We start from the raw sequence: 13,566 nt of genomic DNA, 5'->3' as shown, positions 1-13,566 counted from the left end.
GAAGAGGGGGAGGGGAGAGAGAGTGAGAGGAGGACAGTGAGAGGGAGGAGTGAGAGGAGATTAAAGGAGGGAGAGGGGAGAGAGGGAGGAGGAGAGGGAAGAAAGTGAGAGTGGAGGAGCGAGAAAGGGAGGAGGAGAGAGAGAGAGGGAGGAGTGCGAAGAGAGGAAAGGGGAGAGGAGGAGCGAAGGAGAGGAAAGGAGATAGAGAGGGAGTGAGGGAGAGGAAAGGAGAGAGAGAGGGAAGAGGAGGAGGGGAGAGAGACAGGAGGACAGAGAGAGGAGAGAAAAGTTGGGGGAGAGAGAGAGGAAAGGAGAGATGAGAGAGAGGGAAGAGAAATGGTGGAGGACAGTGAGAGGGAGGAGTGAGAGAGGAGAGTAAAGGGGAGAGAGAAGGAGGAGAGAGGAGAGGAAAGGAGAGGGGGGAGCGAGGGAGAGGAAAGGAGAGAGGGGGGGAGCAAGGGAGTGGGAAGAGGAGAGGGAAGGAGAGAGAGGAGAGAAAAGTGGGGGTGAAAGAGGAGAGGGGGGAGAGAGGGTGAGAGAGAGGAGAGAAGGAAGAGAGAGTGGAGGAGACAGAGGGAGTGAGGGAGAGGAAAGCAGAGAAATGTGAGAGAGACAGGGGAGGAGAGTGAGAGGAGAGGGAGAGAGAGACTTCTCTCTCTCTATCTGTGTCTCTCTCTTTCTGTATCTGTCTCTCTTTCTGTGTCTCTCTGCATGTCTCTTTCTCTGTCTCAGCATCTCTTTCTTTCTATCTCTCTCTCGCTCACTGTTGCTCTCTGTGTCTCTGTTTCAATTACTTTGTCTCTGTGTCTCTTTCCTTCTCTCTGTGTCTCTATGCATGTCTGTCTCTCTGTCTCGCTAATTCTCTCTCTCTTTCTGTCTCTGCATATCTCTTTCTCTGTCTCAGTATCTGTCTTTCTTTCTATCTCTCACTCACATCTGTGTGTCTCTCTGTCTCAGTCTCTCTCTCTCTCTCTCTCTCTGCATGTCTGTCTCTCTTTCGTTCACTCTGTCTCTTCATGTCTGTCTGTGTCTGTCTCTCCCAGTACATGACTTTCTGTCTTTGTCTCACTGTCTGTGTCTCTCCCTCTCTCTGTGTGCCTCTCCTGTAGCTCTGTAGCTCTCTCTTTCTCTTTTTTTCCTCTCTCTCTCTCTCGCACACACACACACACACACACACACACACACACACACACACATCAGCTGATCTGAGCGCTATTGTCTGAAGCTGTCACAGCGGCTCCCCTCTGAACCCCACACATGTGAGTGAAGCGATGCAGCTCTCCTTCTCCTCCGCTGACGTCTCTTCTGATCCCGTTTAAATATTTAATTGTGGCTTAGCCGTGAGAGAAGAGGAGGAAGGAAGGAGCGGGGGAGAGAGAGAGAGAGAGAGAGAGAGAGCGAGTGAGCAGCGGAGGTTAAAGAGGTTTTTTTTGGTCAGATTTCTCTCTTCTCCGTCTCCTCAGTCTTGCCTCCAGCAGGGCTTTTCCTCCCGCTGCTCCAGTAACCTTCACACACGTGGGGGAGGGAACTCTGTGTGTGTGATTGCACATCTCTTGCTCTGGAGATCCCTACTCGACTATTACACGATGTTTTAATGGACCAGGAGCATCAGCACTCTTGTGAGAAGAGTGAAAAAGAGCTTTTTTTCTTTCTTTTTTTTTCTTTTTCCAATTTAAAATTTTTGAATTCCAGGAAGTATTTGGTCATCTGTTCCTCCGCCCCACCCCCACCCCAGGATTCCTGCTCAGGTGGTGAGTGAAAGCGATCTCTGTTACGAAGATAAAGATGCATTAGCGCAAAAAACCCTCGATATAAACAGGAAAGTTTAAGGGTAAATAAAGGAGAAGAGGCGTGTATGTCATTTCACCGGCTTGTGTATCGGCTCGTTGCTATAAACTTGTGGATGAGCTGGGAAAAGAAAAAGAACATCATCTAGAGCGCCTGTGTGTGTGTGTGTGTGTGTGTGTGTGTGTGTGTGTGTGTGTGTGTGTGTATGCTCTGTTTTGTGTTGCGTGTAATTATTAAGTAAGCCTCCATCGCTTGTCTGCGAGCTCTGTGTCTGTGCTTAAATTGTCCTTTCGATGGCTCCGCCCAGTTTTGGATCAAAGCATGACTTCTTAAGCGCTATCTCCGACTTGAAAGCGTTGCTACCGGCGACGCAGACGGGCGACACGGCGACGCGAGGGCTTTTGTCACGACTGTGACGCTTTAAAGCCGCCGCTACTACATGCGTAAGACTGACTTCTCTAAAGCTTTGTATGAAGATTATGATCGCCGGCACGTGAGGATTGAGGAGGAGGGGGGGGTGTGTGTGTGTGTGTGTGGGGGGGGGGGGTAGAAAGTGCTTCATGTCTTTAGATCTTAGTTTCTGCGTGTTGTCAGCGTAATGATGTCAGTCAGGTGTGAGTTTTCACAGATGGTGTCTGATTGTTCATGAGGAGCGTTTCCTCTTTGCTCTGTGTGTGTGTGGGGTAGAGGAGTTCATTTGGGGAGGGGGGAGGGTTGGACAAATCAGAAATTCATTAGCCAGCACTCAATTACCATGCAAGATGAACAGACGCTGCTTGGACGAATAAGCCACGCCCCCCTCGTTACCATATATGTACGTTGGAAAGACTATGAAGGGTTTATTTTCTTAAAAGGCTTGCAGCTGGAAAAGGGAGTAAAACACCCGCGTTCAACCAGCCAAAGACCCACGTTTACGACCCACGCTTGCTGATATGATTTCTCTCGCACGACAACGCCAATTTCGGCAAAATATTTCTTTTTAAACGTTGAAGGCGGGACCCTTCAGATTCTAGAGCGCATTTGATTGGACAGAACATCTGATGAGAAGCTGAAGTGCAGAATGATGTCATCCAAACTGTTGCCCCATATCGGTGGTATGGACGGCGGCACGAACGCGGACAGAAGCGGACGTTCTCCGCCTGTGGTCGGATGGACGTGTAATTATTCGACAGTTGAGTAAAGGACTAGAGAGTACAAATGTGAAAAAGAACAAAAACCAATTCGCACTAAATATAGGACTCGTGCGTAAGAGGCGCTGACAGACTTCGGCGCTCGAGGCCGGCTCCTCCACGTTTACTAATAGCACCGTGGTCTTTCTCAGACAGGAAATGTTCGAGCGACGGCGAGTTAAAAAAAAAAAAAAACGACGTGAGAAAGTGGCCGTGAGCCTTTTTAAAAAGTTTTTGTTATTGTTCTATCTCTCAGATCTGGTGTGCTACCCACACAGCTCAGGTTTCCATTGTATCACTGAAGGGCGTGGCACGCGTGTATCGGTATGATGTCACTCCAGCATTTCTTTGATTCTGGTTTCCAGTTACTCTCAGCCCAATAAGTGAGTCATGGATGTCGGGGTAGTGTGCTTTTTAAAGAGGAAAATGGTGGTGTGGTTATGTGCTCGCGGGTGGACAAATGATGAAGTGATTTGTAACAACGTGCTACCTGATGGAATTAATTTTTTTTAACCATAAGGAAAACGCGGCGGTGGCGTGCATCTTCTCATCGCTCGGCTCTGAGGCTGCAGGTCAGGACTAGTCCTGCTCCTGGCTTTGCAGTCTGGATGAACCTCCTGCCCACGTAGTAACAGCCACAACACACTGATTTTACCATTTCAAACATCGGTTTGATTGTGTGTTGTGCCGTCAGTCACGGAGCAGACGTGTCGAAACCTTAGCGAGAGGAAGCCGTCACTCGGTTCCTCCCGTGAGAACTAAGAGCCTGAAGGCAGGCTGCCATGGATGAGGCTCTGTCCACAATCACGCCCTGTTTCACTCCCGCACATCTTTCATCATCAGGCAGGACGAAGCTTGATGTGCCACAGCTGGACAAACCGTTACATGCCGAATGGCGAAGGACCAGTTTGTGTTTCTCACAGATCTGAAGAAAACCTGGGAGGATTGACTGAGTAGGAGTAGCGCTTCGGGTCATGCTGTAATTTAATTAAAAGTTACCAGCGAGCAACCAAACATGGAGTCATACCGACCCAAGACCAGATAAGCAAGATTCTTTGTTTATCTCTGTGATGCGTTTACTGATTAAAAGGACGCAAACTTGACACCACCTCTAGAAACACAGCCTCGACGAACACCTGCGGTTAAATCACAGCTACAAATGTCTGTATAACGATCGAATCACGCTTACCGATCATAATTCTGCGATGTTACTGCAGTTTCCATCAACAAACCATTACAAAACAGTACGCTTATTACAGATGAAAGGACGTGACGGATATATCTCGCTATTGTGCCGTTACGTCGACGCGCCAGATAACTGGAAGGGCGGGGCTTAAACGAAACATTCGTAGGCCTAGTCCAAGAACTTAACACGAGTCATTTTGAAATTGATGTTTAAAAAAGATAAAGTTAAGCGTGTTAAATCTGTTTGTCGTCCATAACGAAATGGTTCGCCGCGCACTGGGTATCTGACTCATAAAGTGTACGTTTTTTCGTGAGTAGTTTGGAGAGGAGAGAGTCAAGTACGAGCTGATTCGTATCCTAAGCGATCCACATCTCCGTTTAATTTGGATCCTGAATATCCTTCCACTCGATATAGGCACCACCGTCGCTGTCCTCTATTTTGTTTTGGACGATGCCAGTGACGCGTACACGCATCGCACGGATTCCGATTTGTCCGTCATGTCTCGCGGACACGTGTCGGATAAATATCCGATCGTAGACCACATACGATAACGGCTCAGATCTGACTTGATAAAATTCAGATTTTTGTGTCGTGTTAAGTCAAAAAAAAAAAAAACACCTATCTGCTACGCTGTGAACGTAATCTAATATTGATGCTCGTACACCTTCAGACATTCAGCCATGTAGACTGTGCAGTGCCTAAAGGGAAGGCAGTGGAGACCAGGCGTGTCCCGGATCGTCACGTGTCCCCGCACCATGTGTTCTCAGCTCTTTGTCAGGATCAATGTAATCACGAGGCAGTAAATCGAATTTCCGAGTGCTGATTAGATCCTGCATGCCGAATAACGTCATCGGGTTCCACATCAGCCCCTTTATCTTTTTCCTCCTCCCGATCGACGAGGTGGTCACAAGGATGAGGAACGGATAATTAATTGTTGGCTGTAGGATTGTATTCTTTTATCTCTCTCTATTAATTTTTCGGTGAGCTTCAGCGAGTCTCATAAAGTCGTTGTCCAGCGCGTTGACGTGCCATACGATCTACTAAGATAATAGCTCGTTGCTATTTTAATCTGTAATGCAGGGATAAGCAGGGGGCTTAAGTCCGGCTCCGCTTGATGGGGAAAAACACAGGGCTGTTTTGAGTTTATTTTATATTAACTCAAAACATATATAATATATATATAATATATATAATGTGTGTGTGTACGTATACACACATATGCCCCATAGGTAGGTACATAAGGGGCAGGCGGTGTACCAGCGGCGTTCGGGCTGCGGCCATACCGTTACCGCCCGAAGTCGACTGTTTTCCAGTAACGATGCGTCTCGAAGCGTTTTGTTCGCCGCAGGAATTTTCGAAAAAACGCAGCACATCATGTTTACGCAAACGAGTAAACACTTCCGTCCTAAAGACTTCCCAGAGGAGGAAAAACGTAAACTCACAAACTGGAGACTCCTTCCACGAATGTTTATTAATCAACGCTTTGCTGTAATAATAATAATAATAATAATAATAATAATATGTAATGTATATTCTTCATACCGTGTGCTTTCCACATGGTGGTGGTGGGGGGTTCAAAACAAAACACATTTGTTATTCCCTCTTGGTTCAATCCTGTGAAATTCCTCAACGCTTTCCATTTATTCTCCTTGGATCCTCCGTCGCCATGACGACCAAGTCCCCTGTGAAGATGGCAGATTCCTCTTTCCGTCGAGCTTTGGCTCGGTTTAGAGGTTTGAGCGAAGCAGGCACGCTCGTGTGTTACAGATTATGGACGTGTACGTGGGTTTGTGAGGGGATGGAGGTGTGGTGTTCAGGGTAAAGTTGTGAATGTGAGTGTTTGTGTGTTGTATTGGGGATATTGGTGAGTCATATGGCTGGTTCTAAGGGTATTTTTATTTGTGTTAGACCACGCGTACAATATTGTTTTATTTTCCTCCTGAAAACCGTGTGTCGGTTGTTTCTCCACAGATCACCGTGAAGGATCACGCTCCCTTCTCAGCTGTCTAAGACGTGGAGCCTGAGGGATTTTCTTTAATGAATCACCCATCGCCTCTCGACGCCATGACGTACAAGTAGGTGGTTGTTTTGCCGTTTCCCAGCTGCCTCGCTCTATAATAAAGCGGCTGCTCTGTGCCTTCCTGCATGAGCTCACGAGTACATCATGGCTCGAAGCGCAAGCCTGCAATTACGTCTGTTTGTGCACTCGGGCAGATATTCCTCTCGCCTAAAACTGCTCCAGCGCATAAAGGCCTCTACTGTTAGGGCTCAGCGCTACACATGGCATTTGCATGCAGCCTGATTTGCATGTCCCGCTGGCCGAGCGGTGTTTGCTGATCTCCGTTAGAAACGGGTCCTGTTTTGTCATCCCCCTCGCTGATCTAAGAACAGTTATTCCAACCCAAACTCTGATCCGAGATCATAAAAGTAGCTGTTTCTTATCCATGGTGTTGAGATGTTCCCCCAACAACACCCCCCCCCCCCCCCCCCCCCCAACTCTGAGAGCTACAGCTCTTCACAAAGACAATGAGAAGAATGTAGGCCATGAATTCATCATATGACAGAGAATGAAAGAAAAGGGAGGTCTCCATCTCTGGTTAAATCCTTGGCTGCAAGCGTTTAGGATCTTTTTGTTTATTCTTTATGACACCGGAACTTGCGCTTACTACGGCCGCGTTTACATCCAGAGCCGTTTTTTTTTTTTTTGGTCTCGTTTGTTTACATACAGATGTAAGATTCGACTCTTATCTGATTCCTGTGTTAACTTCATTTCATTCCACTGCCGAAACACAAAACAACGGCATACGAAATGCCCGAAATGAGCGATGGCCCGGAAACTAGACATGGCACTGAAACCTTAAGCATCGGCCGTTTACGGATGTTTAATTTCTTTAAACATTATTAAGGTTTTTAACTGAAGGACTTCACTTTTAAAAAAAGAAAAGAAAGGAAAAACATAGCTAAAAAACACGACTTGGACAAACCGTAGCGTTTAAAAAAAAAAAAAAAAAAATTGTTTCACACAAGATCATTTGCATCATGAATCCTTTCAAGTCTCATTTTTCCAGTTCAGGGAAAAAAAAAAATCATTTCCAAATTCAATCCCAGGTCTTGTCCATTAGCTACAGGACGGGATTGAGTTCGTTCGTTCTTTCTTTTTTTTTGGCCACTGTTTTTCACTGGTAGTGACTCGTTAACCCTCGTGACATCTCTACCAGAAACCTGATTGACAAAGTGAGCTAGTTAAGTACATTCCTACAGACTAAGAGAGATAAACGAGTGTGTGTGTGTATGTATATATGTGTGTTATATAAAAAAAAATATGTATGTGTAATGTCTTATATTTGCAATGTAAATGATGTATAATAATCGTGCCATGCTTTGTCCTGGTTGTCCAACATTTTAGCTATGAGCTGGTATTCTGTATCACTCGTAAAAATAAAAAAAAAAAACACAAAAAAACGATTTATAGCCCGATCTGGTTTGTGTCGTTGTTATATTTCTCCATTTGTTTGTCCATATGTTTAACCATGAGGTAAGCGGGCGAGTTATAGGATCTGAGCTTCATTGGTATGTCCTTTTAGAACGAAGGGCGGCTTCAGAAACGGTCATACCGTCACGGGGTTCGTTTATCTGACCAGAAGTGTCCTGTATAAGAGGACCAACTTCCTACCAGCTCGTGACACAAGCGTATCCATACACTCGTCCTCATCAGGCTCGTCAGTAAGCGACGAACTGCTTGACGAGCTGCCCGAAGCATCAAAAGGTTTCCTAGCAACTCTGGCGAGGCCCCCAATTTAGTCGGCCATTGTATTGCCGGCACAGGCCTGTGTTGGAGTGCGATTGTTAGTCTGGAAGAATGATAAATGTCCTGCCAGAACGAAGCGAAGGAGAAGAGAAAGACGAGAGATCGGGTTGTGAACTAAGCCTGCCTACTTAACATTCATGCTTCTGTGTTCAGGCTGCTCCTCTGCTCCACACGCTCGCCGTGAGGAAGGTTTCTTCGAAGGTTTTGTTCAGGCACTTCTGTCGTCACATGATTCATGACTCAACGAACGACGCCGCGAGGCTGCTGTCAGTTGTGGCGAGCGTTTATTTTGGCGCCTAGGTCTGTGTGTAAACTTTTTCTACAAGAGATCGGCATAACAGTCCTTCCGTCAAATTAGAATAAATATGCTTTCGGTCTTTGATCAGAATCCACGGTTTTATGGACGGATGCTTTAAAAAGCAGCCTTCCTGTTTGATTCTTCTAAAAGCGTTGTAGCAGAAAGATCACCGAGCTGGGAAAGTCATCGTTCTGTACTTTCCGGATTGTTTTAACACTCCGATGCTTTTGGAAAAGCAGGGGCCCTGTCGGGGCCCAGAGGATCTGCGCTCAGGATTTTCCAGCACAGTGGACAATTGTTGTGCAAACACCACGCTGCTTGTGCTACAAATACAGATTTGCGATTACGGTTGCCAGACTTTTTCTTTTTCTTTTTTTTTTTTTTTCCTCTTCTCTCCCCTGGATAAAAACCCTGTAATTCTGTAAAACCCATGACCCAAGTTCATGCTTGTTAATCTCATCAGCACTTCAAAATCACCCAGATGAGCAAAGGTTCCCTTATTGAGCTTGGTTCCTCTCGAGGTTTCTTCCTTGCGTCATCTCAGGAAGATTGTCCTCGCCACTGTCACCTTCTCTTCGTCAGTGGTGATCTACCATCAGCCATAACATTAAACGTTTAACAGTAACATTTAGTTTCTCGTAACAGTGGCACGTGTTAAGGGGTGGGGTTTATTAGGCAGCAAGTGAAGAGTCAGTTCTCGAATTTGACATGTTGGAAGCGGGAAAAATGAGCAAGCGTAAGGATCTGAGCGACCTTGACACGGGCCTAATTGTGATGGCTAGACGACTGGGTCAGAGCATCTCCAAAACTGCAGGTCTTGTGGGGTGTTCCCGGTATGCAGTGGTTAGTACCTACCAAAAGGAGTCCAAGGAAGGAGAACTGGTGAACCGGCGACAGGGTCGTGGGCGCCCAAGGCTCACTGATGTTTACGGGGAGCGAAGGCTATCCTGTCTTGGTCCTGGCACAGGAGACCAGGTATACACCTTCATGGCAATGGTATTCCCTATCCTCTTTCAGCAGGATAATCCGCCCTGACACACCGCAAAAATAGTTCAGGAATGGTTTGAGGAACATGACAAAGAGTTCAAGGTGTTGACTCGGCATCTGAATTCTCCAGATCTCAATCCGATCGAGCATCTGTGGGATGTCCTGGACAAACAAGTCCGACCCATAGAGGCCCCACAGTGCAGGACTTAAAGGATGTGCTGCTAACGTCTTGGTGGCAGATACCGCAACACCCCTTCAGAGGTCTTGTGGAGTCCATGCCTCGGCGGGTCAGAGCTTTTATTTTGGTGGTACGAGGTGGGCCTAGACAATATCCGGCATATATTTAATGTTCTGGCTGATCGGTATAAATCTACATCCGGATTTCTGTAATGCTGCTTTATGACGATGCCCATCGTTAAAAGTAAAGTTCTATCCAAATGAGACACGTCTATCCTTGCACGTGATTCTCAAGCCATAAATTATCAACGCTATTACGCAATAGCACATCTGCAGAATCACACATGCTATAATCAGTGTAAAAGTACGAACATGTCCCTAAAAAACTGAGGTCAGAGCACCACACCCGCTCCCAAAGCACATATAAAATCCCTGTAGGACAGCAAGGGAGTCACCAAGCATTTATAAAATCACTTCAATTTACCGGAACAAATGAGTCATATAGAAACGTTTTGAATAACCAACATAATCCTGAGGAATAAAAGGAAATTGACAGAAGGTTGATTTGAAGCCATCTTGGACCATTGGGCGCGTCGTAAATGAAATAGTCCAGGATGCTGAGATCTGACTTTTCGCCTGCTGTCACGCCAACATCTGATGGGTTTTTCCAGACTGATACAGAATTGTGACAGATTTCAGGGTTTTTTGTTTTTGTTTGTTTGTTTGGGGTTTTTTTTCCCCCGCAGTAATTAAACTGAACAATACAAACTTTCCCCAGAATAAAACACTTTCATCATATGCTCATGAATCAGAAGTCGTTGTTTTGGTTCTCGATATCAACACAGGAGAACTCCATTATCCCAAACAGCTCAATCCAGTTCTCGAAATAGCTGAATCAGCCTGATTGGAATGATCACGCTTAATACATCTGCAGTACGTCGACTTATCTTGGGTCCGCTAAGCCAGTGGTTTTCAAAGTGGGGGTCTGGGGAGCCCCGGGGGACTGTGAAGCATAGCCAAGGGGTCCGTGATATTTCTTTGTGACCGTGGTGGAAATCGCAACCGACATTATTATTATTATTATTATTATTATTATTATTATTATCTTTAATATTATTAATAAAAGCACCAAAGTCAACTCGGACCTAATGTGTTTTATTGGTGGAAAGTTCAGGAATGGAAAGCTCCAAAAATAAATAAATAATGTTAATGGACTACGTCCATGCTAAGGGGGCCTGTGAAATCTTATGCAATTAAAGTAGTCCTTGGCTGCAAAACGTTTGAGAGCCACTACGTTTGGCGGAGTCGAATTCATGGTTTGGGTTCAATCTAGGCTGAGAGTGTTAAGAGTTGCCATGGTAACAGCTTGCAGATATGGCGCAAACTTTTTTTGTTTGTTTGTTTTTTAACGTTTTTGTGTTATTTTTTTTTTCCCTGCGAGCCTCACCAAGACGATTTGCATTTAAATTAAAATCCAGGTTGAAAACGAGCGTCTTCGCGAGGTTTTTCTCGAACCACCTTTTGATGGAAATGAGCTATTACTGTTGTTATCGTTCTCATCGTAGATTTACCGCCGTGAGGAAACTAGACGAGTTCGATATGTTTGTTTCAAACGCCACCTGCATCGTGCTCTGTTCTCTTCAGTAGTCAGACGCCATTGTGTGGCGATTTCCTCGTCCACGATCGAACTCTCGTCCCGTCGCTTCAAATAACGCAATCGGACGTTATAAAGAGCGCGACCCGTGACCCTGCTACTTCCTCTTCCTGTCTCTCAGGGACCCGTCTTAAGGGAAGGGGATGAACGACGTCTCGGGACGCGTTTTGTTCGCCGCGCCGTTCGTTTCCGCCATCTGTTGAGTAAGACTTCAACTTTGACCTTTAACTCATCAATTTGGAGTCTGCTGTCAACCCCCCGAAGTTCGCGATAGCCGTGAGTGTGAGATGCTGACACCTGACACAGAGGAGTGGTGTGAGAGCGAGGGAGTCAATGAGACTGAAAGAGTGCATGTGCATGTGTGAAGCAGGGTGAGGGGATAATTAGGGACAATTGTGAATTGCTGACAAATGGTCGGGGGGGTGGAATGGACGGAGTACAGCTTGTGTTTATTGTACGACATCAGCGCAGCATAGCTAAAGCAGCGCGTCACTGGGAAGTACTGCAAGTTGGAAGATTTTTTCCACACTTTAGCACCTGCATGCCAAACCTCGAACCGGATATCAACGGGTTTGAACCTTACGACACCGTTATCTCTAAAAATGGACTAAACGGAGGCGGAATTACTTTTTAACTTGGCAGTTTGGCAAGGAAGCGTCACTCAGCGAGGAGGCGTGGCCTGTAAGTTTGTACTGCCCTATTCGGACAGGATTAAACTTGCGTCAGGAGTAATTCCCGCATTTTATCAGGCACTGATTTAGTGTTTTCATTTCCTCCCAACCATGTCTGTGGTTTTGTTTTTTTAAATTATAGACTAAATTTACTTCCTGGCTCCTCCCCCGCCCCCCTACCTCTGCGGTGCTCGAATCCTATCCGAATAGACACGTCTTTGATTTGAGTTTTTTTTTTTTTCAAAAACGCATCTGCCTGAGCAACCTCTGGTGCTCTCTCTGTATTTGGTTGTCTAGCATGCTTCTCCATTTCCTGGAGAGAAAAAAATCCCAACTGTTTGAGCGCACACACTTCGGTTCTGACCGAACGAATAAATCTCTGAATTTGGGAAGCATTTTAATAGGAACATGGCACGCAAGACGACACCATGTGGGGCCCGGAGTTTCTTGTTAAGACGACGGGGACGAGAGATGGGGAGGGAGGAGGGGGGTTGCGGTTGCAGGCGTGATGGAATCTAGTCCGCGTAAGCCGTCGTAATTGTTTGCTCGGGTTACCCCTCTCCCCGATCGATGATCTCGCGCCGACCTACATTTGGTCCGGCAACCTGAGCCTTCAGCACGTCGAGACGATTCTGTCCGGGTCACTGGGTCGATCTTCAAGCACGCATAAACAGGAGAAGCTGCGCTTATTCTGGAAAATGGAGCACGAGTACAGCTCGTACGCCTCCGCTTTTTTCCCTTTTCGTCCTCCTCTGCACTCCCAAGATCGGTCCTTTTCGACGACACCTTCATTTTGCAACGAGTGTGAACAGTAGTAACTCACCACCTGCCGTTTTATTTATTTAGACTCCTTTTATTTATCACTCTGGTCCACATGGGCAAGATCTCGGATCAGTCTGCTCTTCCTAAAACTCGGTCTTTAATTACTATTACAGGAGTTACGTGCACGGTGTACAGCGTTTCCCACGGGTCGTTATGCCTCGCTGATACACGAGGGTGTAATGGAGCTCGGCATAAACACGGCCATTTTATTCCCGCTTTATTCCCATCAGGCCGGGAGACGCTTTAATTTGCATGTGATTTTAGAATACAATGGCTGGTTTGTAATTGTGTAAAGTGTGTGTGGTTTGGAGGGGGGTGTATGGGTTGTTTTCCACAGCGTCCTCTCCAATCTTTCGTTTTGTGTATTTTAGAACCGATTCGGCCCGTGTATCTGTATTTATAAAGTTAATAACCCAGTCCCGATACGATCTCGGAATACACGGCCTCGAGCGGCTTATTGCGTCCCTCGAACGCTCGTTTATTATGGACGATATCCGCAGGCAGCGATCCTTTCACCACGCAATGTAGTCTCCTCACAGTAAGCCAAAAACGAATATGTTTTGTTGACCGAACAGCCGTTTATCGGTTTAAAACCCCGTGCAGTAAAACAGATTAGAGCTGTGGTGATGCGCTCGACAGGTGTCTAGAGCCGAACCTGTTCGCCACGCGTCACTGACATCAGCCGAGCTTCGTTTTCACGTTGTCTGCGATTTAGTCAAAGAATGAAGAGTACCTGATCTCTCCTATGATATAGGAGGCACCTTAAATCTAAGCTTTTATGCTGTTTATTTATTTATTTATTTATTTATTTGTTCATTTCGTTTTAGATGAAGCGGCGACTTAACTGAAGGGGAAAGGACACGTGACATTATAGATCGCATATTTTCTCCTGGTAACAATTACGTTTTGCTTCCACCTGAGAGTTTGCAAATTTGAGAAAACAAGGGCGGGGTTGTGGGGCAGGGCTGAGGGCGGGGCTAAGTGCAGAGCTAAGGGCTCTGTTCCT

General features: G+C 46.2%; 1 protein-coding gene across 6 annotated transcripts in view; it reads left to right on the top strand.

Moving 5' to 3' along the window:
• The window catches only part of sema4d (sema domain, immunoglobulin domain (Ig), transmembrane domain (TM) and short cytoplasmic domain, (semaphorin) 4D), a 66,984-nt gene that overhangs the window by 10,628 nt on the left and 42,790 nt on the right, over positions 1-13,566 (top strand). For 3 of the 6 annotated variants that reach the window (XM_047162056.2, XM_017492707.3, XM_017492713.3), the window contains exon 2: positions 6,115-6,218. In XM_047162056.2, coding sequence (XP_047018012.1) covers positions 6,181-6,218 — 38 coding nt within the window. In that variant the 5' untranslated portion in view covers positions 6,115-6,180. Of the gene's footprint in view, positions 1-459; positions 1,752-3,248; positions 5,922-6,114; positions 6,219-13,566 lie in introns of those variants that run through there. The other 3 variants (XM_047162055.2, XM_017492709.3, XM_017492711.3) reach the window with 3 other exon arrangements.

Source organism: Ictalurus punctatus, chromosome 18 (assembly GCF_001660625.3).
Source record: "Ictalurus punctatus breed USDA103 chromosome 18, Coco_2.0, whole genome shotgun sequence".
NCBI classification, from domain to species: Eukaryota; Metazoa; Chordata; class Actinopteri; order Siluriformes; family Ictaluridae; genus Ictalurus; species Ictalurus punctatus.
The sequence above is the reverse complement of the archived record's forward strand: the minus strand, read 5'-3'. Positions and strand labels throughout refer to the sequence as shown.